This window comes from Tachypleus tridentatus, unplaced genomic scaffold (genome assembly GCF_004210375.1).
Source record: "Tachypleus tridentatus isolate NWPU-2018 unplaced genomic scaffold, ASM421037v1 Hic_cluster_2, whole genome shotgun sequence".
Taxonomy (NCBI): domain Eukaryota; kingdom Metazoa; phylum Arthropoda; class Merostomata; order Xiphosura; family Limulidae; genus Tachypleus; species Tachypleus tridentatus.
The window spans coordinates 31,265,616-31,293,439 of record NW_027467782.1 but is presented as its reverse complement, the minus strand read 5'-3'; the positions used below and the strand labels follow the sequence as shown (position 1 = coordinate 31,293,439).

Sequence of the window (27,824 nt, the reverse complement as noted above, 5' to 3'; positions counted from 1 at the left end):
TCATCACATATAAAAACAAAACACGTTTATTTCAAAAGTGTTTCAGTAAATAACCATACGTTAATTGCAAATGCTTTGTTACATCACAAGTGTTTTAGAAAATTACCTCACGTTTATTACAAGTACGGTTTTATGTCATAAATGTTTCAATTAAATATTGTTGCTCTTTGCTTGCCCTTCAAGAAGAGAAACTATCTTAGAATTATAGCGTTTTGTGTTACAGTTTAGAAAAAGGTTCAGAGAGACTGTATCATAGATTAAATCTCTGATAGATTTTATCCCAGTATGGAAATTGAAGTCCAGTCATGTTATGTGCTGTTACAGTACGTATAGATACCGTACACCGCAGTTCAGAAACAGTTGAATTTTGTACCAGTAAAGAATATTCAGATACATTTTATCCCAGTACAGAAAGTTCAGAGATATTGTACTACTATATAAGAAACGTGAATTAAGACACACGTTAGTTAGTCTTGCAGACAAAACAAGCTCTATGGTGCGTCCAATAATTATTTCTTATTTACTTAATGTTCTATGTTTCACAATTAAGACAACTGATCCAGTGGTGGACTCAGCAGATAGCTCGATGTGGCTTTGCCATCGTGAAAACTCACATACAACTGAATATAAATAAACTTACCGAACGCTATTTTCTACAGCCACATACTTGTATCGTAACAATATTTTCTCAGTTGGCACTTCATGTATGCTTAACAACTCATGTTCTCATGAAATAAGTTCCTTTACCCACTTTATTTTTTCAATTAACAGCTCTTGAAGAATGTATAAATAAATCTCAAATCAATTCAAGTGTTTGATATATTTTACTATCATGTTACTGAGCATAGGTGTGTTCTTCTAATATATGTTTCAATTTTTTTAAGGTTACTTTAAGTAACTTTATTGATTAAAATGTCTGTAATATATTTAATTTATAATATGTATAATGTATGTTGTATTAAATAGCTAACTTAAATAGCATTCCGCAAACTATGTTTGCCGTATATAAGACTGTATATATAGAAACTTGCTTAGAGTGTGGTTGTAATAATATTATGATGAACACTTCTACTTGTTCAAAATCTTTAAAGAACTATTTGGAATATGTAACGGTTTACAATGTAATAGATCAAACATTAATGTCTCATGTGAAGTGTAAATCTATGTTATTATGTTTATCAGTTTTTCGTTTTATTCACTTTTTCATTATGATTATTCAACAATATAAGTTTGATATCTTGTTTGGAAACAACCTAAATTTTATGGGAAATTGTCGACATTATGACTGATAATAACTATAAAAGTTATTCTCAATTACCTTTATTAGTCACTCAATTAATTATCAAATTCTTATCCCCATTGGTTGATAAGATCAGAAGCTACTGAATATAACAAACTGCTATACTTTTAACAGTTTTGATGAATCTTATTAAACTCGACAATAAAGTGTGGTATTGTTTTCCTATATCACAATAAAACATTAAAAATGCAGAAAACCTGGAAATGTTACGTAAAGTAAAGCCAGTGAGTTCGTTCCTCCATACTGTTTCAAATAACTAATAAAAAGGAAACGATGAAAATAGATCAATGAATCAATAGATAAATAATCTGAAACCATGATTTAATTTGATAAATGTAAGTTTCCTATCAAAAATTTTCTGGAATATAGCGTCATGTAGTTTTACTCAAACAGTATGTGCCTGTCGATTAATGAGATTTTAAATTAAAATTATGATAACATCACATCTAATAATGGTTTCTGACTGTAGATATAGTAAAGCATCAATTGTGAACTTTATTAGACTGACAACTGCTGCTTTCATTTGTTGAAATAAAAATAGGTTGTTAGATATTATAGTATCCAATAAAAAAGCTGTATTATGAAAGAGAGCTTTTACTCTAATTAATCTTACTTCATATCCCGTAAAAGAACTTGGGGAATTGGTTAATTACCTAACAAAATTCATCTGTTAGTGTCACGTGATAATGTGACCCAATAATATCATTGCATAAGGAGTTTTGAATACTGTTCCTGAGATCTTTTGCAATATTACTTTGACCTAATAACTTAAATTCCATACAAGTTATTTTGCTTTTACAAATAGATTTTCCATAAGATACGCAGACTTCGAAATTAATATTCATTTTTTTTCTATCACATAGAAATTGTTTACAAATTGGTAAAAAAACAAATTCTTACTTAGTTTAATTTATTATTTCCTTTATCACAATGAATACTTTTTATTGTAATGTTTCTGAAGAAAAATATAAACTGATGAAAAGAGAATAGCATTAATAACAAATAAATTTATATCTTTATTCATCTAGAATTTTTTTGGAAATACTCGTTTCTTGTTTTTAAAACTATATGTTGTCATGAAACCTACCTCTAAATGTTGTAATGTTAAGTTAGTAATGAACTGACGCCTACCTCTAAATGTTGTAATGTTAAATCAGTAATGAACTGACGCCTACCTCTAAATGTTGTAATGTTAAGTCAGTAATGAACTGACGCCTACCTCTAAATGTTGTAATGTTAAGTCAGTAATGAACTGACGCCTACCTCTAAATGTTGTTATGTCAAGTTAGTAATGAACTGACATCTACCTCTAAATGTTCTAATGTTAAGTTAGTAATAAACTGACGCCTACCTCTAAATGTTGTAATGTTAAGTTAGTAATGAACGACGTTTACCTCTAAATTTTGTAATGTTAAGTTCGTAATGAACGACGTTTACCTCTAAATTTTGTAATGTTAAGTTCGTAATGAACTGACGCCTACCTCAAAATGTTGTAATGTTAAGTTGGTAATGTAATGACACCTATCTCTAAATGTTGTAATGTTATGTTAGTAATGAACAGAAAGCCCACCAGGTACACCATTGCCACAGTCCGGTAGCCCATTGCAGCCAGTACTTGTATTGTGCCCAGGTCCAGCCAGGTTTTGGAAGAAAACGCTGCTCCGTTCAGTAGAAGGATGGAGATGTGGAAATTGGAAGTGTCCTTAGGTAAAGCTTCACGGTAGAAAACTTTGACATTCTGGTTACAGTTATGAAAAAAACATGATTACAAAAAATAAAACAATAACGGAATATTAACCACAAACACGTTTCGTTTTTTTCTTTTTTAGAAAATCGTAACAAAACGTCAAATTGATACGATTACCAACTACTGTTTCCTTTTAAATATAAATATTATATGTAAATTACACACTATGTATATATTATATACGGTGGTTTATAATTTCTAACAATATTTTAGTGGTTCTAACAAATGTAAAACTTGAGGCAAAATGTTAATTCTAAAAACATTTTCCGGTTCAACTTGAACCAGAAATAAAAATAACTGTGTGAATAATGTATTAATTTTTACATATTGACAAGTAGTTTCTAAGTAACAACAGGTCTATACAAATTGACAAGTAAAGTTGTAATTTCTAATTAACAAAAGAAATTCACATCTCACGAAAATTTATTACACATACCTATCCATGCAGTAATGAATGATGAGGCTACATAATATATTCATAAACAAAATACAATACTCACTTAGAATCTCAGGTTTAATTCAGTTTTCAATTCACACAATAAAAATAAATAAATGTTGTGTTTCAAATTATTTTATTAAAGAGTATATTTGTTTGAAGTGAAGACCAAAGTTCAATAAGATGTCTGTGTTCTGTTCACTACGGGTGTTGAAACCTGGTTTCTGACGTTGTGAGTCCGCAGAGGTACCGCTGTGTCACCCAGTCATAAAAAAGTAAAGATCTATAATTTATTTTGCAAATGTTCCTTGCAACGGGGCGTAAGCAGTGGGGGGGGAATTGTCTCTAGCTGTGGGGGGTAAGCAGAGAGAGATATGTTCCTAAGAACGGGTGGTAAACAGTGTTCGAAATGTACATAGCAACAGGGGTTAGGCAGTGTGCGAAATGTTCCTAGCAACGGGAGATTCAGTGGGGAAAATTTCCCTAGCAACGGGGGGTAAGTAGTGAGGGAAATTACCCAAGCAACGAGGGGTAAACAGTAGGGGAAATGTCCCTAGAAACGGGGGATAAGCAGTGGGGGAAATGTCCCTAGCAACTAGGATTGCTGGGAATTCCTCATACAGATACTTGAAACAGTCACCATCTTTCCATTCTTCTATTCCTATTTATGTGGATGGTTTGAAATCAGGTGACTGTGGGCTCTGCCATGGTTTGTTGTGGCTCAGTTGTTGCACGTAGAATCCGCTCAACATTTTATGTGTTCACTGCTGAACTGTACGCCATTTTTCTTGTCCTGGAGTACATGCTTTTCTCAAATGATTTAAAGAAAGACCACATTTGGGGACTGTAATAAGCCATGGTGAGATCTGCTGACAGTAAATACTGCTATGTTATCCAAAAACAAACCCAATGCTTTTTGTAGCTCTATAACCATTGTAGCACTGGCATCTTTTGATTCAGTTGTATGGTGGAAATGCATATATATGGATGTGAAGTTTGTAATTTTCCTGATGCTTGGTGCTAAGCTGTTGCGCTCCCTTTTCTTAAACCTGGGAAGGATACAAAGATTCCTTCGAATTAACGTCCCATTACTTTGACGAGTTGTCTCAGTAAGACCTTAGAGAGGATGATTAATGCTTGTCTTGTTTGGTTCCTTGAATCAAAGAACTTTCTCTCACCCACTCAATGCAGTTTCTGAAGGTAATGCTCCATGATAGACCACTTAATTTGACTTGAAACATCAGTTAGAGAAGCGTTTTTGAAGTGACAAAATCTTGTTTTTATTTTCTTTGATTTAGAGAAAGCTTATGATACAACATGGAGATATGGCATCGTGCAAGACCTTCACTCATAGAAATTGTATGGCAACTTGCCACATTTTATTAAGCATTTTTAATGAACAGCCGATTCCAGGTCGGTGTGGGCTCAACACTTTCCAGTTTTTTCCCACAAAAACTTGGAGTCCCTCAGAGCTGTGTTCTGTGTGCCACTCTTTTCATTACAAAGATTAATGCCATCAGTGAACAGCTACCCCTACACTTGCAAATGGTGTTTTTGTTGATGACTTTCACATCTTATGTCAGTCATCAAACATGAGGTTTATCGAGTGGCAGCTACAAACTGCAATCAATCATGTAATCAGTTATGTCGAGAAAACCCAGTTGTAGGGAAATATATATGCAAAAACGGCTCGTTTGGGTTGAGAAAATCAATCAACTTAATCATAAAGCCTTAATGGCCAGTTTCGATGTTATATCCTTCTTTACAGAAGTCCCAACCACTGAAGCTTGCAAGATAGCCTTAGAACTCTATATCCGAGACCCTAACCCAACTATAGACATTCACAGCAATCAATTGGCAACCCTCCTAGAATTCACCACGATAAAGACAAACTTCATGTTCAACAACCACAACTATGTAGAAACAAATGGCCTGAGCATGGGCATCCCAGTATCACCAGTTCTGGCCAATATTTTCATGACACAAGTTGAAATACAAGCAATTAACACAGCATTACATCCACCACTATACTGGAACAGATATGTAGATGACACGGTTGCAGGATTCAGATCTATAGAACACATACTTATTTTTTTCAATCACATTAAATCTATACATCCCAACATTAACTTCACGTGTGAACAGGGAAAAAAAAATCAAATATCATTTCTTAACCTCAAAATTACAAGAACCGACACACAATTTAAAACAGAAATCCACCAAAAAATCACCCATACTGGACTATACGTTCCTTGGGACTCAACACATGAAACAAAACAAAAACTCAATATACTAAGAAACCAAATAAACACAGCCATAAAACTATGCTCACCAGATAAAATTAACGATGAATTAGACAAAATAAAACAATACTTCATCAACATCAATAAGTTTCCTCCACAAACCGAAGAAAACATTATACGCACACACCTAGACAGAAAGCAAAATTAACCAACAAAAGTAAATATATCTCGCGAATCAAAAAATCACGAAACCATATACTGCTGCATTCCATATATTCCTAACATCAGCAGATAAATAACCAACATTTGGCAAAAACTAGTAACAAAATATGACATTCCAGCTAATACCAAATTTATTCAAAAACCAGGCACAATACTGAGGTCTGTACTATGTAAAAACTACACTGACAAGCACCACACCAACATTATTTATAAAGTACAATGTGATAACTGCCATGACTTCTATATTGGAGAAACAAGTAGAAAAATGGAAACAAGATTCAAAGTCACCTTCACACGTTTTCGAACACTGCAAGTCAAATAAACACAATATAACCATAGAAAACACTCTAATACTAAATAAAGAAACAAACATAAACAAATGCAAAATTAAAGAAGCTTTACTTATACAATAACTTAAACCCAAAATAAACCAATACAAAGGAACGCCTTTATATTTATATTAAATATAATAAAATAAAATTATATATTCAAACATCTAACACCCCCTCTACATTCCAACACTCAGTCACACAACCCCTTCCAAACATGTGGTCAGCTTCTGGTCAGTTACCTCTTTCTTTCTTTGTTAACCTGATGATGACCAAAGAAGGTTGAAATGTTGTTCGCTCTTTTACGTAAAATATTTTCTCAACCCAAACAAGCCGTTTTTGCGTATGTAATCAATCATATACTTAAGTAGACCACAGCAAATAGTTTTCAACTTTCTCTCTCTAAAACTGTTTGTGTACGTTTCGGCCACCAATCAGATCCAGAACTTTGTATTGATGATGATGTACTTCATGTCATTCATGATGCAAAGCTCTTAGGTTTTATATTTGACTGTAAATTAAACTTTATTTCCCATATCAAGCCACTTTGTGTAAAATGTATCAGAGCATTGAACATCCTCTGTGTCCTCTCTTTCACCTCTTGGAGAGCAGATCGATAATTCATGCTTAAAATTTAGTGTGCCCTTATCCGATCCAAACTTGACCATGGGTCTGTGGTTTATGGTTCTGCCATAACCTCAGCACTGAAATGCTGGATCCTATCCACCATCAGGGGCTTTGGCTTTGCACTGGGGCCTTTCATACTTTTTCAGTCCAAAGTTTGTATGTGAAGTCCCATGAACCCCATCTGTATATTTGCTGTTTGCAACTTTCTCTTATGTATGCTTCCAAACTTTGCTCTTTACCACAGCATCCTACTTGGGGTTGTGTTTTCCATTCTCAGTGGGACACATTTTTTTATAATAAAAAATCTGCTGTTGTTCCTTTTGGCCGTTGTATTTTGGCACAATAAGAAAAATATGATATCTTTAAATAACATTGCACTATCAACAGTTTAGGTTTTTTCACCATGGCTAATTACTACCCCCAACTGTGACCTATCTTTGAGTTATCTGAAGAAGGCCAGTGCTCCTGATTGGAAATATCACTTTTTATACGTTGAACATTTTTCAAACAATCCATCCATTGTCATATATACAGATGGCTCAAAATCAGGTGACTGTAGGTTCTGCCCTGGGTTGTTACAGTTTGGTTGTAGTACACAGAGTCCCCTCTACACTTTCTGTGTTCACTGCTGAATTGTATGCCATTTCTCTTGCCCTGAATCATATTGAAACTATGCAATATACAAATTGTATGATCTATACTGATTCATTCAGCTGGCTATTGGCCCTGACATCATTCCACGACAGTTTCATCCTATTCTTAACAATATCCAAAACAAACTGGCCCATCTCTCTCTATCATCTATCTCTGTCCAGTTTTTTGGATAATGGGTCATGTTGGTATTCATGAGAATAAACTAGCTGACAGAATGGCAAAGTCCATCTGCTCTGGCTCTATCACCACTGTCCCTGTTCCATACATGGACTATGATCCAGTTATCAAAACCAGACTATATACCAGTTGGCAGTTGACCTGGAGTGAGCAACAAAATAATGAGCTTTTTCAAATCAAGCTTTCTTTAGCTCTTTGGCCATCTTGTTTCTGTAAAGATTGAAGGGAGGAAGTTGTTTTCACTTGGCGACACATTGGTCACAGTTTTATAACTTACCACTTCCTTTTATCTGGTACTGATGCACCAATGTGTGGTCTGTGTGGCACTCAGGTCACAGACATACATATTTTATTATCATGCCATCTTTACAACCAAGGATGGTGATGCCATTTTAAACATTTTTAAGGTCGGTTCACCCTTGACATTAGCTAATGTCATACATGATACTGGCTGTCTCACTCATGTTTTTACATTTTTAAGGTAGGTTCACCCTTGACATTAGCTAATGTCATACATGATACTGGCTGTCTCACTCATGTTTTTACATTTTTAAGGTAGGTTCACCCTTAACATTAGCTTATGTCATATGTGATACTGGCTGTCTCAATCATGTTTTTACATTTTTAAGAACCATTGGCATTTTTAACTTAATTTGAGGTTTTTCTTGGACTATATACTGTTTTAGCATGATATCTTTCACACATTTTAATTTTATTTTGACCTGAACCCAGGACTGGAAAGGCCAACTTCAGGTGACTGACAGCAAGTTTGAACTTCATGCTTCAGTCTTCCTGGCAGGTCTTAATTTTACACATTTTTACCTTAATTTCCATATACCATTATGGTGCACTTCACCTTGTTTGACACAGTAGCTTTGTGCCAATAAACATGAAATATCTACCCACTGTGTTCATCAAAATAAAAAGTTGGGTTTAAACCAGGTTTTTAAAAGGCCATTTCCAAGTATGTTTCAAGACACTATTCAGAAACTGCTTCTTCATACAGTAAAGGTATATATTTGGTGTATCTGGATTTTCAGCAAACATTTGACAAGGTACCATGCAAAAAAATATCTCTGTGTCAAGGATAAGTTAGCTTATTGGGTAAAAGAGTGGCTGGATTGAAGAAGGCAGTGTTTTTATATTTGAAATTCAGTCAAACTGGATTAATGTCACAAATGGGGTATCTCAAGGTACAGTCTTAAGACCTGTATTCATTTTTATTTAATAAAATAAATACTTTTATGTTAGTTATTTTTATTAAAACATAGAAAAGTAAATGGAAAATATTTTAAGAACAATTATTTTTAATGCTTACGATTCTGTGAAGTCCATTTTTCACTCCTGAGTCATACCTGCTAACCCTCATTCAACTTCACTTGTGGAAATGAAAAAAAAACCTTTTGTAGACTTTATATATATTGAAATACCAAAAAGTTATAACTGACATAATTCTATATTAATACTCGAAAAATCTACTGTAATTTAGCAAGCCTCCTAACTAAACTGTATTTAGATCTAAAAATATTTACTTTCTGTTTATTAAATAGCATTGATAATAATTCTTCAAACTTTCCTATGATATAAGAGACTTTCTCTTCTAAATAACTTAGGAAAAGGGACAGAATTATGTATTGCTTTCAGTTGGTTATGAAGTTATTGATATACAAAAGTAGTCATTGTCTTCTCCAATGGTGAAGTCAATCCAGTGTTAGTGGATATATTGTGATATCTCAGCAGATAGAAAATATAGGAAATTCTAATATTATATACTCTTGCTTGCTAGTTTTGAAGATTTGAGTGTCTTATGGATAAGAAACCATAGACATATCATGGGTACCATAAAATGTAATATAACTAAACCCATCAGGTGGTGTACCATGTGACACACAAAAATTCATATTTAACTCTCTTCTTTTTTTACTTTCAAATTAAGAAATTCTCTAATGTATAATATTTAAATCAGAATTATAATTTATAGTTTGATGCAAATGTTAATAACATGTATTTATAAAATAATAAATAACATACATGGTGACGTGCCCTCTAAGTCTTATCCATGTCGGCAGTATAAAATAATAAATAATAAACATGGTGATGTGCTCTCTAAGTCTTATCCATGTCAACAGTATAAAATAATAAATAACAAACATGGTGATGTGCCCTCTAAGTCTTATCCATGTCAACAGTATAAAATAATAAATAACAAACATGGTGACATGCCCTCTAAGTCTTATCCATGTCGACAGTATAAAATAATAAATAACAAACATGGTGACGTGCCATCTAAGTCTTATCCATGTCGACAGTATAAAATAATAAATAACAAACATGGTGACGTGCCATCTAAGTCTTATCCATTTTGACAGTATAAAATAATAAATAACAAACATGGTGACGTGCCCTCTAAGTCTTATCCATGTTGACAGTGCTAAGATTGTTAATGAAATTGATAATTTTGATGCAACTCCCCTTTTTTTTTTACATTTAATGGTGGGACTAGAGGATACAGTTACAAATATTGGTAAGGTGGGAGTTGTCTTAAGCTAAGACAGTTTTATTTTTCTTACAGGGTCATTAGCCTTTGGAAAGGTTTATCTTTGGATGTTGTAGAGACAGTAAATGTAAGAAAGCTTTATAACTATATAAGTGATAATAGCTGGCTTTGAAGTTTGCTTTATGTTTAAGTTCTCTCATAGTATAGAGAATAAGACAGCATAAAAGGACAAATCAATCTCTTGTTGTCCTTAAATGTTATATGACTTGAAATGATTTCAGATATCCAGCCTGTGCTATATATATATATTAGTGCATATATATTATTTGTCCCTTTAAAGTGGATTACAGATTCGAAATTTTCAAAACAGTTCATAAACCAGGATTAGAACTTCAAAGAATATGGATGATTTGCTCATTTAGAAAGTCAATGGATGCACGGAAAATAGCCAGTGACAGTAAGCTGTTGCATCTGGGTTTGAAAAGTTTAGTTATTTTCTTACTAATAGTATGGTTTTTTGAAATCACCCATTCACAAAGGCCATTATCCTGAACATATTCTGTTGACAATCTCCTTTGTTGATTTTACTTTGATAGCTGAATCAGTTACTTTGTCATGTACAGGAGATTGTACTTAGACTCTACAAGACCATCGTGTATGCAGGATGCTCAGTGGTGTGCATTCCACTCATTTGAAACAAAACAACTCTTCTGTGATGGTGTCAAAAACATACGAGTGGTATTCTTTGTGTAGATATGTCACATTTTGCCCTGCTTTTTGCCATTTTTGTGTTAAATATCTGGTCTTGTAATAATAAAACATTTTAAATAATAACCAAGAAACCTATAATAATTATCTAAGAAAGTAAAATAAGAATAAGTTGATTCAATCACTGTCCAACAAAATCTTGACTTGTGTATTGACTGATGTTGGAAAACAACAAGCATATGTAATTGTGTTTGTCTATACTCCATCTACAAGTCACAGAGATGCTAATGATCAATCAGTTTGTTGCACTACTGCAGGATCTGCAAATAGTAATAAATATTTCATGAGATTTTTCCAAAGAAAACACAAGTGGTGTTAGTATGACAGAAGCTGTTTTGAGTAAGTTTGAAGAAGTGGTTTTATCCCCAAAAGGCTTGTAAGGCTAAGAATATGGCAATGGAACCAATATGAAAGGTAAAAATAATAGCCTTAAAAATTGAAGTCTTAATTTCAAGAGCTTTTTTTTTTATGTCATGCAATGCAACAAGTACTCAATGAAAGCAAAAAAAGTTAAATTTCTGAAACTAAAATATTGGATTAAACACAAGCAACTATCAAAGAACTTCACCCACAGTGATGTTTAAATGCTTGTTTTCAAATAACTCTGTGTTAAACTATATACACATCAATACTAATTTTATAAAAATATTAGAATTATTTAGTTTTACATTAAAGTACTCACAATCATAAATAATTTTAAAAAGACAAGTAGCTTAAAATCCTATGAACATATAGAATATAAGACAGACAAAAAAAATAATGAAAAATAACAAACTACCTTTTCCTCCAGCACCTGGTTGTTTGGCAACTTCATATTCTCTACTCACTAGTTTCCAAGCTGTAATGATTATAAAGTGGATTAGGTAATTTTTTTTAAGCAGCTAAAATCACACAAATAATTCAAGTTATGAAAATAAAAACAAATGGACAACATAGTCAACTCATATACTGTTCTTCACTCACACACACAAAAAAACTACAGTAAAATAATATGATTTTAAATTAGCCATTCTCCACAATGTTTTGTGCTAAACCTACCCTTTAAACATTAAAAAAAGGTTTAAAACTAAGCCTTTCCTTCACCTGTAAATAAAAAAAGTTTTGATACCAAATCTGCTCTTCACTTGAAAACGTCTCATATTAAATATTCATTTACATTTTTTTAAACCTACTTTACAGAAAAGTTTCAGAGTAGAAAATCAAGGATGGTTTTGTTCTAATATCAAAAAGTGTTAGGGTAATAAAGAAAGATCTCTCCAATGCAAAAATAAGACACTTGGAAAACCACCATTAAAAAAGTTATTTATAAAAATTTTATTATTCCATTGCCCTTTGACCCATGCCTAACTAATAGTCTCACCACACAAGATGTAATCACTCAGTGAAAATGTAGCTCAAACCACCATATTAAAATAAGTACACAAGCAGCACACAAGCATACCTCATAAAGAATTAATTTTATTTCATTTTCACCTACTCTAACCTAATAAAATTTTCTAATTTTTACACTTTAGTTAGTTTTATAATACAAAATAAAGAATATACACAATAAACAAGAAATATAGTACATACCTGTGTCATTTTTTTGTTGTTGATTGTCAATGAAAGTTAAGCCTACTTTTTATTTTCTTTATACTAACAATACCAGTATACTAAATTTTTATTTAATTAAATAATGCAAATGAAAACACAGGATAATAACATGAACAAAGGGAACAATACTCCATAATTATAAATTACCTGGGTTTCTAACTACATGATAAGAGTTTAAAAATAAATAAAACATTAAATTTACCAAAAAAGAGAATGACACAAATATTATGAAAACAATTCAAACCACATATGCACAAAATCATATTCTGTTTCAAATAATAGTTTTTTTTATAATTTTCTGCTCATAAATTTTGTCCTTCATAAGCAGCTTTTTTGTGTGTCACTATTTTAATATTTATATCAAATATGTTTTGGAACTCAAACCATAATATTATTTATTATCTCCTCTTGAAAAAACAATGTACATGAAAAACTTTTAAATCCTGTTGTGTTAGTATGTTATAACAGCAAAATTACCTTACTTCTCCAACATTAATAAAGGAATACAACAGAATACAGAATTTTCTTTGTATAATTTACAATGATAACTCCTAATGTGAAAATTCTGTTTTAAAAGTGCTGTGAGTAAGGCATTGGCACAAGAACAAGTCAAGATATTCAATTGTAAAATCATCATTAAAATGTCAAATTAATACAGTGGTATCTCACTTCTCAAACAATTTGTTTTTCAAACATATTGTTTGAGAAAAAAAATATCTCGGTTGTTGAACATAAACTCTGTTCCCAAATTAAGCTGTTGTGGCCCGAACTCCTGAAATAACCCGACTGATGACCCAAACGACCCTTCAATCATTTTTGGCCCATGCCAAGCTTGCCCAAAACATTTTACCAGCACCTGTCACTCAGTCCACACCCCTGCTAAAATCTGCTGTGAATGTTCTCATTTTTCTTTTTGTTTTCCTAAATATTCTGATTAAATTAGCCACCATGAGGTCAAAGAGGGATAATGAAAGCAACAAACCAAAAAGAAAAGTTGTTAGAGCCACAATAGAGGTGAAAAAATATCTCATAGCGAAGTACGAGAGTGGTGTTCGCAAGTCTGACCTTGTTACACAGTTTAGTATGGCGAAGTCTACAGTCTGTACCATACTGAAAAATAAAAAGGTCATCAAAGGAGCTGATGTTGCAAAAGGAGTAGCAGTGCTTATGAAACAAAGATCACAAACAATGGAAGAGGTAGAAAAACTGTTGTTGATTTGGATAAACAAAAAACAGTTAGCTGTTGATAGCATTTCTGAGACCATCATTTGTGAGAAAGCAAAGCAGTTGCATGCTGACCTCCTGAAAAACATCCCTGGAATGAGTGCTGATACAAGTGATGCCTTTAAAGCTAGTGGGGGGTGGTTTGAAAAATTTAGGAAGAAAAGTCAGGCAGAAACAAACCTCGTTAGGCAAGTTTTTATGGAGAAATAGGTCCAGTGAGTCTCAAACATGTTGTAGCAGTGCAAAGAGACAGAAAAGAGAAAGAACCTCAGTAGGAGAGCTACCCGATGTTTTTATGGAAGGAGACTCCCCTTCCAAACAATAATAACCCTCCTACTCTCCACGTTCCTCACCACCCCTCACTTATGCCATCAGCTCTCCTCAGCGCAGGTAAAATGCAGTTAAATTTCATTTATTGTTTTTTTTGTTTATAGTTTTTGTGGTCGACTTTATGGGTGTAAGTATTATTATACAAGTATAAATAAGCAAATACAGTCAAAAGACTTTTCATTTGGTTTGAGAATGATTCTTTTGGAGGCACAGAGAGATCCGTCTGCACTCGCACTGTAGCAGTGGAATGAAGTGCAGCATCATAGTCCAAGATGAAGTGATGGACAACAACTTTCAAGCCTCAAGGTAAGTAACATTATGAATTGTTTTCAAACGCTGCACCTCTTTTTCTTCCAACCGTTTAGGGCAAGAACAAAAGCAAGATGGGTGAAAGCCATTGCAACTGATGCAATGAGGGTCCATTTTACACTCATAGGAATTGTGGTCCTTGCCACCATAACATGCACACATCAAGGAACCATGACATGACATCTTCGAGTGACTGACCCGTTGACACTGGAAACATCTGAGAGGGTGTGGAATGTAAGGCCATACCTTGTAATTAAGATAACCTGCCTTGATGGTGGCAGGTGGACATTGTGATGTAAATGTCAGAATGAGGACATTGGTCTGCATCATTATTCCATCTTTGCGAGTGGAGATACGCCTCACTATAGTAACTCCTTGAGTGGAGAAATCAGTGAGATTCTCTGACTCGGGATGTTCTTCAAATCCTTCTCAACAATAACTTCCCGTGATGAATTCAAAGTAGCACCAGGTGTAACCTCAATAGGTATATCCCCAATCGCCTTTGAATGCAAGAGTAGTTCACTGTGTTGAGATATGGATGTTTCCACCAATATATCACAAGAGCGAAACTTCTTTACTGACTTTGGAGAGCCAGCAAGTCCCTCTAGTCCCTTCTGAAAAAAAAAAAAAAAAAGAGATATCTGCCCTAAAGGTTTGTCTGAAAGAGAATGTAGTATAAGAAAATGAGGTACAACAGGTGTTACAGATGTTGAAGATTGCTGCTCAGAATCTTCAATACGTGGTCATTTACCTATGGACTGTTTCTTCACTATTTTATTTAGTATTTCTTTGGAGGATCCATAAAAAAATGAATATTTCAGTGCCCACTGATCTCACCCACCATGAAGCCCTACAAGGGGATGCACTACAATGCTAAACAAGGACACTGCAGCAATGCCAGGGTTTTGTGAGCACTATACCCAAACACCAGCATCAGATACAATGTCCACAACACCTGTTGAGAACATCCAACACTAGTACTTGGTTGACCCTTGCCCCAGTGAACCAGCCGACCAACCCGAGAGGGGCCAACCCAAGGGCACTTGTCTACAGGAATTAAAGGCCAAAGTGGTGTGTTAGAGTTAGACCCCTCAACCACCAGGATCCTCTCCTCCCCTTCACGGGTCACCACGTACAGCAAACATGAGTGGATGTTTAGATCCCAGAGGAGGTGAACTGAAAGAACAGAACCTTCCCTGGGAGAACCCCTCACCATGTACAGGAATACACACCAAGGGGGTAAGGTAAAGAAGTACAAAAGTTTAAATTTAGTGTCAAAGCTCAACATTGATAGTTACCTGATCACCCTGGCCAAGCAGAAATTTTCTTTAGAGAAATGTATTTATACATGCAATTGTCTAAATCGACAAGTTTAAATTCAATGCTCTAAGCTTTATTCTTATCCATAATATGTTAAACAAATGATTCACAGAGCATAATTTACAAAAGTAAGCTATGGTTTGTTGTTATTTTCCATTGTGGGTACCACAGTACCACCACTTCTAGTACTGGTTGAGTTTGTTTTTTTGCATTTTTATTGGTTGGATTTGTATTACAGGCACTGCTAAGATGTAAGTTTCAACTTATGGCTTATCTTGTAGTACGATAAGACTTAATTTAAGATCAACTTTTATCATGTTTCAGTCATTTGTATTCATAGAACCAATCTATTTTGACAGTTCTCCTTGGCTATAATTCTGCACTTTTCAATTCAGGTTTCTGAATCTTAAGCCTAACAGAACTACTGCCAAAGAAATGAGAAAGTGTATTGTGGTTCACCAGCTTTATCAATTCCAACTTCAAGAAAGTTCAAAATGTAATGAATTGTTCTAGTAATTTAAATATTTATGTATGTCAAGTTCTAAGTGTTATGATGTCTACCAAGTTGACCAATATTTTGTTGCTACTTAATTCTCATGTGATGTGCATAAAATAGTACTAATAACTTAAGTTGTATGATTACAGTATATGATCAGGGTAATCATTGGTTATACAGAGATCCTGAAATGCTTGATACATAGATATGGATAGGGACTCCATAAACTATCAGTCAAAGCAACAGAATTTGGGAATTAAATTACTGGCAGCACAAGGTTATTTACTTAACTTCTGGCAAAGATATTTACTGCTAACTATAAATAGCCATGATCAATTCAGAAAGGGTTACGAGATTAACTTTCATCGAAAATATCATCATACTGATTTTATTTTTTATCATATTAGTCTATTATTAGTTTTCAGTGAAGTAGCAAATATATATGTAGGTTAGTTCTGTCCAGTTATTAATTACTAATAAGCTGTAATAATAAGTTAATAGTTAAAAATTAGACACAGATGAGAATATAAGCTACCAATCATGACAACTCTTTAAAGAATTGGATTCCATATGACTCCCAGAGTCCTTAGAACCAGTTGCTTATTCACACATTCTTAACACACAGTTTACCAACTTTAATGACATTGACAAGTAAGAATATTTATATTTTGAAAACATTTGTATCCTCTGATATAATGGTTCATTGCTGAGGATAATTAAGTATTTGTGTGAAAATAATATAAAATACTTTTCCTATTTGCTAAAAAACTAATAATAATAATCAACACTGTGAGATGGATAGATTGTCTCGCTGCACAGTGAGACATTGTATGGTTAGTTGATTGTTCTAATCTTGTACATTACATGGTAATTGAATCATTTTGCCAATAGCAACATCAAGTCATGAAGTAAGAGTTCCCATAAGAGCATGGATCTCATATGGGTACTCCTTAACATGCAACAAGGTAAAGCTCAGTCAGCACAAACAGTAACATACTCAAACCATTTTATGGTATTTTTATGGCCAATTATAAGTGCACTTAAGTGTGCTGTTCTTATCAACCACTGAGGCACAATTTTCAAACTACAATGCAGCTAGTGGCCTCCAAAATCAAAGGTAAAAGATTATTCAGACTTTACTCAAAAGTTGGAGAGCACCAAGATATTAACTGCACTTGTATTAAGACATTGTTGACTTGTGTTGTGTCAAGTAAAGATTGTTCTAATTGTATGTCACATCATATGTTCAGTCCATTCATTTCTTAGCACAGACTCAGCTAACTGTAGCATAACTCAGTATAACCTCACAAATTATCTTGCCTAAGTTACTCTTTCAGAAAATCAGTTGACCTGAAAGTACCATAAGAAGAACAGTCATAAATTAAAGTAAAATAACATAGGAACTCACAACGAGGCATTGCAGAAAAGGATTACCAGAAACAATTTGCAAACAGTGGAGGCTCTGCATGTCAGTTTTAATGAATTAAAGATAAAGTGAATAGTTTATAGATGTATTAAAATATACAGATGACATGTAGTGATGGATGTGCAGATTAGATGTAATGAATTATACAAATAGGGACTTGGTATCCAGAAGGTAATGATACTGTGAACAATGTACTACTTTTGACATGACTTATTATTTTTCCCTGCACATTATTTATAAATGCACAGTTTAGTCATTATTTATATTTTAATGAAATATTAATGGTGATATGTTAAATATAAAAAATAATATTAGTTATTAGCTAGTAAACAATTTCACTTTAATTTCTGTTGTTGATCAATGGACTGAAATGAATAGCTTGAAAATGTAAATAAATGCTCTTTACTTTCTAAGCACAAGTTGATTCATTGTAGAACTTGGAATAAATAATGTCCAGATAATTATATGACTATCAATTTTATATCATCACTAGGAAAAGTTTCTGAAAGTCTGATAAAATATGTTTTGTAAATACATTTAACAAATTATAAAATTTTGTTGAATAGTCAATATAGCTCAGCATACAAAAATCTTGCCTTACTGATCTTTTTTACATTTTTTGAAGAAGTTACAGTTTATACTGCTGAGGGTAAAGTTGTGGATTTGGAGCATATGGATTTTCAGAAAGCATCTGACAAGTTGTTACATGAAAGGTTTGTAAAGAAAATTATAGGTGTGGAGGATAATATGACCCCTTGGATTGAAAAATAGCTGAATGGAAGAAAGCAGCAGGTTGTTGTAAATTGAGTTCAGTCAAATTGAATTAAGGTGAGGTTTCTCAGAGCTTTGTGTTAGAATCATTGTTTTTTTATTATTTACACCACTGACATAGATGAAATAATGCTCAATATATTGTTTAAAGTTGCTGATGGTAATAAGATCTTAGCTGTTGCTGGCTGTAATACAGATACTGCTGGTTTATAAAGGATTTAGAATATTCAGTAGGTTAAACAAATAAATGTGAGATGGCTTCTGATGATGATAAATGTAAGGTACTTCATGTGGGTTAACTATCTAAATGAAAAGTATAGTTTTGCTGGGAATAACCTGAAACACACACACAGACACAAAAAGGATCTTAGTGTTCTGGTTGGTCAATCTCTTTAGCCATCCAAGCAGCGTGCTGCCATTAAAAAGACAAAAAATAGGATTTTAGGTTGTATCTACAGAAATATTAAATGTCTGAAAAGACCATAATTTCATTGTCTAGGATATTGGTTAGGCTTCACTTAGGGTATTGTTTTCAGTATCAGGTTTCTTATCTTAAAAAAGGACATTGAATTAGTAGAAAGGGTTCAAAGGAGGGCAACTAGAAAATACAATGAATGAAAAAACTGTTACATGAGGACAAGTTAAATTCTCTGAAGTTGTTTCTTCTAGAAAACAGCTAAAGGAAGCTGATAAAGACATTTAACATTTTAAGGGGATTTACAATTTTTGTACTTAATGGTGAAAATGGTAAGACAAAATATAAATTTTGGCAGGTATTAGTCATCTTCAGATAATAGTTTTGTTTGTTTTTTTTAACAGAGTGTTTGGCCTTTGGGATGGGTTGCCTTCAAATGTGGTGGATACTGTAAATTTAAGAAAGTTTTAAGGGAGAAATTTCATAATATTAATATAAAGGCTAGCTTTGTGGGATTTGTTTTTTAAAGTTTAGTTTAGTTGATGGGACAACCCTGATGGACCAACAAACCCACTGTTCTTGAATGTTGTCACAACTGTTAAATAAAAATATTGTTTGCAACTCTGAGGTATTACTTTGACAACTATTTCATAAATTAATGTACTTCTAAAAATGTTATAATGCAAAATTACACCATTCATCACTTTATATTCTTCTTCAGTTCATTATGGTACAGTTACAGAATTTCTAATTTGTTCATGCTACACACAAAAAACTTCATATCAATCATATCTATGATTACAAATTAATATTCATCAAACAAATGGTACAGGAAACATTAAGGGAGCTTCACAATGAGACAAAACTGTTTGACAACATTAGTAGAGCTTCATAATGGGAACTGTTTGACTTTTGCATGTTATTAATTTTGAAAAATGCATGTGATTCTGGTAATCAAAATTCTGTGACACAATTGGAGTTAAGGAGTCTGAAAATATTTTTAAAAGGCTGATGAACTAGTACAAAACTGCAAAAGATAAACAGACTTGTACCAAATCATTTATTAGTAAATACATGAGGCAGACTAGGGGGACATAAGTAAGGAAGATCCATTAAAAAAAAACATTTCAGAAAGCCTAATGTCCTCGCAAAAGATAAAACCAGTCATTCAGAAAAAAACTGATATGCAGAAAAAAAATACATTAATATACATAATAAGATGTACAATCATCATTATTAGAATGCATCTTTAATAATAAATGTTCAGCCATATCATCCAGGTCAGTAATTCCAAATATACAATGTAACAAGTAACGACAAGTTTTTAAATTTCCCAATATAATTAATATTTTTTTTATTATTTTAAAAAATAATCTAACTTTATGAAAAAAAAAAATGAAAATGCTGCAAAAATGTTTTGTACCAAAAAGAAATAAAGCAGATACTTGCAACTAAAATAACTTGTAATTTCATCAGTAAGCACATTTGTAGCTAGTGAAAACTTTGTGGGTCTACTAAACTATGTTCACTACATTTAATGCAAATTTAACATTTCATTACTGATAAATGGTCTATGTGATGAATCATTAAACTAACAACAATTTCCTTCTTCATACATCATAAATGCACAAGATCTGTTCTATGTATATCTCAAATTAATACAGATCTTGGAATAGATCAGTTCCTCAGGTAAAGTAAAACTATACAAGAAAATGTATGAATACTTACTATCATGAATGTATCGAGTTATTTCTTCATGCTGTGGCGTTATGTTTTCTTGATTGCTCTTTTGAATGTGAGATCTCCTGCCATTCACTTGTTGGAAATCTGGCTTAGGAGAGCTGCAAACATGAATTATAAAATAATACAATATGATTAAAATACTGTATCTATGGGGTTTAAATATTAAAATGTTACAAATATCAAAGTAAGAACTTTGACCTTACATACATACCTTATCAGATCTTACAGGAACCAATACAACACTTATATCATTATAAAATAATTTAAGATACATAATTAGAAACTGTCAGGCATAACAAAAAATTATTTACAAATTAAGAAAACATCTCATCACTATTAATCTTCTAATGATGTTACTCAAACAGAAAGTAATGTACCAAGTGACAAACACCACAAAGATTGATAACAAGATACTGAATTAAACATTTTAAACCAACAATTATTACCTTTGTGACAAATTGATAAGACATCACATCCATATAACAACACTAATAATAAAATTAAAAACTGTTGAAAGTATGTTTAGTACTATGACTTGTTAAACATTTGAGTTTATATAAAGTTGAATAAGTAAGAACTTTTACTGATACATTTTAACAGACCTACTAAGGAGTGTTAGAAAAATAGTGAAATATGTTAAGTTTTCAGAAAATGTAATCAATATTTTAGTAATATAAGGGACAGTTATTCGAAGCTTCATTGATGTTTTTAGTTCTGTGTATTATTTGGAATTAAGCACAAAGCTACACACTTGGCTGTCGGTACTCTGACCACCACAGGTATCAAAACCTGGTTTCTAGCAGTGCGAGTCTAAAGATATAACCACTGTGCCATGGATGTGACTGTTCTGTATAAAAAGATCTTGTGTACATGTAATGGCATATTTCTTTGTAATCATGACATACTTTCAAACAGGACAAACTCTAGTCATGCTCATAGCATGATTTAAGTGCTCCTTTCCTTTAGCCAGACCACCACAATCAAACATGGTGGCTAGTCTATCTAGATTCTAGACTTAAATGACAAGTTGATGAGTTGAAATTATCGTCATGTTTTGATGATTCTACAAACAAAATTAAGTATTAATTAAAATGAAATAACATAATGCTTCCAAGTATTTTGGAGAAACAAATCATTTAAAGTTCACATCTTTTCCGTCATCCAGATAAAATGTAACATCCTTAATAAAAGTTAACAGACAATTAAAGCATGATTTTTCTTCCATGAATCCATGTTGGATTTCATTTATGATATATTTCACTAAATCATTTTGTAAAGCTTCTTTCATTTGACTCTCTACAATCTATTCCTATAAAGAAATAAAATTAAATGGTTTATAACTTACAATGCAACCATTACAACTCCTTTAGACTCTTTTTCTATGGCTAGTTCAAAGTGCATATGTAGTGATCTTTTGCAGTGTTAGGTTCAAATTTAAATAACTTACTTTATTATCAATATATATAAATAACCTTTACATCGAAATATACATTAGAGCCCTGTTACAACATGATTCATAGGGTCCATACTCCAAGAATGCATTATAGGTGAAATCATATGTTATATATTTTAATGAAGTATTATTCAAAGCACCAAGGCAATTTCATTGGATAAGCTTCTCAATTAGTCACAAAGCTGCCATCTCACTGACTGGTTCTAAGTCTAATTATATGTTTTATTATCAAAAACTGCTATTAAAGAACAGTGAAAGCATAACTGATAATGCAGTGGTTAATAAAGAATAGTTTTCTGAATATTAAACACTTTGCTTATTTAAATTCATATTCTCAGAAGAAGTGTCATCTAAAATGAGAAATTTGATAAAAAGTTTCATTTTATGGAACTGCTCATTGGGTGGCAATGAGTAATATCTGTCAGAAGTTTGTCATTCGGGGAGCACTTGTGCATCAACAATGTTCAACACATCACAACAACAACAAAAAAGGATCAGAAATATAATCTGAAAGGATAAATTTAAATAAAAATGTTTGGGTTCATATTAATGTTTTTAATTACACTTTCAAAACAAGCTCACCAGCACTAGACTATTTAATTCCATATTCAAGCTTTTCACGACAAAGGTATCTCTGGTTCTTTAAAAATAGTCAGCTTTTACAGTTCTGATAATTTTAAATTTCTTGATAATTACTGGGCTATCACTACAGTATCACATGCTTAAGAATGTTTGACACTTTCACATACCTTGGTAAATTGTATCCCACAATTCTACCTGCTAGTCTTCTTATAATAGATCCTACATACATACTCTAGAGTATTTATACATGTAGATAATATTCGAGCAACTTGGTTCACCCATTCTATCTTTAAACATAAAAGAACTTATTCTGACAGTGGGTTTTACGATGACTCAAAGTCCTACTTGTGAATAAATTATGCAAGATTTCAGTTGTTTGTTGATTTCTGAGTCATGCTTACTCATTAATGGTAGTGTTAAGTATTTTTAGTTCATTTTACACCTCTTGTTTGAGGATGGAAGCTTTTCAATGTACTAGTTGATTATGCTGGTGGTCATTTTCATTGGAAAATCACTCTTTAGTACTTGTATGTTAACTGACTCTGTGTACCAAAATTATTATAAGATTTTCTTTGAGCTTCTTTCACTGGAGTTGAAATATAAACTAAAAAAGTAGATTTATAGTATGTTCCACTTCCAAACTTTTTACTTTTTTTTTAATGACCACAGTGTCCAGAGATGACTAAGCAAGTTTTTTCATTTTTCCACAGTGAATTTAATATTTTCATGCTATTTATTTAAATAATGAAGAAACTTATCCACTTGTTTCTTCATTCTTAAATACAGTAAATGCATCATCCACTTATCTTTTACATACTAATGAGTTAAATCCATGAGAATATTTTTGTAAAGTGATCTTTTCAAGGTAACAAATAAACACATATGTTAGTACAGTACTGCCTCATAATAATGGAATCAAATATAATTTGTCTCCCCAAAATTTAGTATCACTTGCTGATTAGCTCTTTTATACATGGCTTCAGTGGCTAAAGTCATTACATTGTGTCACAAAATAAGGGGGGAGTAAATCAAGTTCAAAGCCCAGAGATGAGAATATAAAGTTGAGATATGAACTTGATATTGGGATGTCAGGAATTAAGGTAAGAAACAAGTTTAGAAATGTGACTTGACTGTTGAAATAGCAAGAAGGTGTCAATGATACAACATTTGTAAATAACAAGTTTCAAGTCACATGGACCTTTTTCTAACCACTTGCATTCATAGTAGCATAGAAAACTACTGACTATCACTGGACTCAATGGGGATTCCATCCATCTGGTCAAAAATGACAGCATAAAAAAGAAAATGGTTTAACTTTGTGGGAAAGGTAAAAAGTTCCAAGAACTCTTTATACTGAAAGATACTGCTCAATGTCAGAAGGAGGTAGAGATGTTAATGAACATATTCAGGGTAGTGTAAGCAGATTAAAGTACCAGACTTTTAAAGTAAATAATTGAACATGATTGTGCTCTGTTTTACAAATATCAGAAAGTTTGTATTCATATTTCATCTGATATCATTGTACCTTATTTTATCTTATCAATCTTTTATATCTATTTTTTCTTTGTGAATAAACAGTTATTTTGTTCAATTGATAGCTTTAGTATTCTGTTGAATCTATGCTCATTTAGTACAAGTGCCTTATTGATAAGATGGTTATAATGAGGCAGAACTTTATAGGGACAAAACTGCATCCCACACAGTTTACCAAATACTTCTTTAGGTAAACCATCAAAACCACCTTCATTATTATGATAATTTAAGTTTTATTCTTAATATTATCAACAAACTCCAAACTATCTTTCAACATATAATTATTGAACAGAAATTCTTTTAAACCATTGCATAAGAAGTTTGCTTGTTCATAATTATCCAATAATAAGGTATGATAGGTCTCACTGGCACTTTTTCAAATAAATACCTACTTAGTTTTGTTACTGTAGATGCAGTTGGATCTTTATCTGCTATACAATAATATAGTGGTACAAGTTATAATTTCAAGAACCTTACTGCTGTAATATTATTTAAAATTACTTTCCTCTTTCCTTTATCAGGCATGGTGATCACAATATCCTTTGTTTTACTTATTGTCCTTAATATTCCAAGGTTATGGGTTAAAATTATAAATGCATAAACCATTCAAACCTATACCAAAAATGTGTGTTCATACATTGTCAAAAGTAAATTGTGCTGAACTGATGGATTAATCACACAGTCTTTAAGGTCCTTTAAAAAATGAACAACTCAAATCCAAGTTGATAATTACAAAACTCAAAGAGAAAATCTTAATCCCTAAGACAATACCTTTAACACACTTAATTGTTAATTTCACCATCATCAATTAGTTGTTTCTTGTAAAATCATTTTAATCTCCTAGTTTATTTTTCACCAAATCTTTATCTTTTCTATAGTTTTTAAATTTTTCATACTAATCTATCAATCTAAATTTCTTAAACTTAAGGAATTTATCCAATTAGGGTTTACCCTCCTTCTTATCATTTTATTTGTTTCAAGAATATTGCTATCTAGCATTAAAGCAATCTATTTCAAAAATTTCTCTTATCTGTCCCAAATCACCTTTTAACTCATTATCTCACTTCACTAATAATAAATCTTATAAATTGGATTTCTGAAAATCAAGAATTAAAAAAATAAAAAATTTCTCTGGTTGGCTCACTGACCATTTGGTACAAATTATAGTCTTCCATTTCAACTTGAACCTTGAATTCATTCACTTTTTCAAATACTCCTAACACTCAAATAATAGCACCCAAGCTTATTCTTGAAATTACTTCATCTATGAATATGAGATATATCTTGTGCTACTAAGCCTACTACTTCTCATCTCCTAGTTGCACTAGCTATTCTATTAATTTGTTTATTCCCAATTACCCAAATTCATTCATCACTAAGCAAGTTAAGTTTAAATACTTTCAATTAACACAATTAGACCTCCAAATATCCTATTACCTATCCTACTTACATGGAACTCAACTAGCATGTAATTCACTCTATGTAATACAGCCTATGTATGTCCAGTAGTTTAGTTTCACAACCTAATTTTGAATTTAAGCTACAATCATCTCATACTACAAAATGTTACACTGAGGAAGAGTGAAAGAAACTACTGTTAATTTCTAACCACCATTTATAAAAATTAAATTAAACTTCTTTATCAGGTTTCAAAAATAAATTTTAAACTTAATCAATTAATGTTGTTTATGCATGGTTTCAAATGTTACTTGCTTATTACAAATAATCTTGGATAAAACTAAAATTTAAACCCCAAACAGAAGCTAAGAATGTATCATGTATCACGATAATGAAGACTGAAGAGGCTTCATTATGCCTCGATATCGCACGATAAGCCAAAGCTTATGTACTTCATATATATACACTAATATAGGTAGGCCTAGGCTTGTAACTTATAATACTGTCATTAGACTATGATAACTTATACTACACTAACACCACAGATGGATTTGTAAAACTACATTTTAAAAATAATAAAACTGTTTGCACCACCTCATATCAGTTGGGCCGTTGATGTCTCCGTAGCGTTTGCTTGCACAATGAATATCTCTCGGACTTTCAAGACTATCCACCTTTTGAGTATACCCTGTGTAAGTCAACATATCAAGATATTATTGTTAATATTAATGAATTTGATGATTAATTAACAAATAATATACATACGTGTTTCAAACACTTTAGAATCTCATTCGAAAGCTAGATCACAGATGTCTAACTTACCCCGCCTCGTCTTTCCTAAGAGTTTACTTGACCCTTTAGACAACGCATACATTCCTCTATTTCAATTCACAAACATACTAATTACCACAGTAAAGTGTATTCTGTCAACATAGAAATTACATAAACTACTCCCTCGCGCAATGATCCATGGGAATTATAGGTTATCATTTCAGAGTAGGACAACTACAATCTCTGTTCATATATGAAATAATAGGTTTTAGGTTCGTATTGCTATTAACTAATAAAATAATTTTACAAAATTATTTCACTATTGGTGACAGTTATTAAAACGATTCACCAAACTGAATTTTATTTTATCGCAAATGGGTACTTTAAAAAGTCAACATAATGATAATAAGTTTTAATCTATTTGTGGATTTTTCTTTTCTTCATCAAAACCAGTAATTTCGGTGAAATGAAAAAATAAAAGATTGTTTGTAATAAATCGAAAAGATACACAATCTGTATTGTGCCCATCAGTAGTATCGAAACCCAATTTTTAGCTTATAAGTTTTTAGATTTACCGTTGATTGCGCCACCGGAAGCGAAAAAAGAAAGTTAGCATATTAGGTCATTTGTAAGTAAGCAAAGGACATTACATCAAAACCTATAAACTTTTTAGTCGTTACATACTTAATATGCAAATTTAATAATTATTTACAATAAACAAGAATACACTAAGTAATTAAAACTCAGCTTAATAACAACGATTTATTCTCCTCAACGAAGGCAGCATTATAGTAAAAGGGGAAGTGTGTGTGTGTCTGGGTGTTTTTCTTATAGCAAAGCCATATCGGGCTATCTGCTGAGCCCACCGAAGGGAATCGAGTCCCTGATTTTAGCGTTGTAGATCCGAAGACTTGCCGCTATTACAGCGGAGAATAAAAGAGGAAATAAATATAAGTAATAAATTAAACTTTTCACCGAAACCGAGCAAACAAGCAATGTTCTAATAACCCTATAAGGCAATACTTGAAAATATGCTTTAACTATCGAATAATATCTTGTTGTAACGTCTTTTATTGTTAAGCAGGTCTCGGATTATTCTGTTTAAAAAATTTCAAAAGATATATTGTATAAAAACGTTTAATTTCCCCAATTACAAGTTCTACAGCGTTATTACGCAACTACCCGAGATATCAGACCAAGATTGCGACTACGTTGGTTGATGAGTGATTTGTCGGTACATCACTGGCTTTGATGAAGCTATGATGACCCAAAGTCGGCTCATTATCGAGTAAATGAATACTGCGTAACTTACAGCATAGACAGTAATAAATATAGGGCTGATGTTGGCCAAAGGCAATTTGTACGTTTCTCCTGAGATGTTGATTAATCGTTGGCCCAATATAAGCATCGACTTCTTAACTTGGCTCAATGTTCTGATAACACTGGTTAAAGAAATCAGA

At 32.4% G+C, this 27,824-nt stretch overlaps 1 protein-coding gene across 18 annotated transcripts in view; it reads right to left on the bottom strand.

Moving 5' to 3' along the window:
• LOC143242417 (protein ABHD14A-like) overlaps window positions 1–26,637 on the bottom strand; it is a 41,004-nt gene extending 14,367 nt beyond the window's left edge. For 2 of the 18 annotated variants that reach the window (XR_013022634.1, XM_076485781.1), the window contains exons 1-6: window positions 26,416–26,637; window positions 26,188–26,281; window positions 20,613–20,725; window positions 11,779–11,838; window positions 9,054–9,108; window positions 2,871–3,038 (exon numbers count right to left, since the gene is read on the bottom strand). Coding sequence is in view for 14 of the 18 variants with exons in the window: in XM_076485781.1 (XP_076341896.1) it covers window positions 2,871–3,038; window positions 9,054–9,104 (219 nt within the window). In the remaining 4 variants the exon portion in view is untranslated. Of the gene's footprint in view, window positions 1–1,304; window positions 3,039–9,053; window positions 9,114–9,167; window positions 11,261–11,778; window positions 11,839–19,425; window positions 19,873–20,612; window positions 20,726–26,184; window positions 26,282–26,358 lie in introns of those variants that run through there. The other 16 variants (XR_013022631.1, XR_013022633.1, XR_013022632.1 and 13 more) reach the window with 16 other exon arrangements.
• Window positions 26,638–27,824: the final 1,187 nt, after the last annotated feature.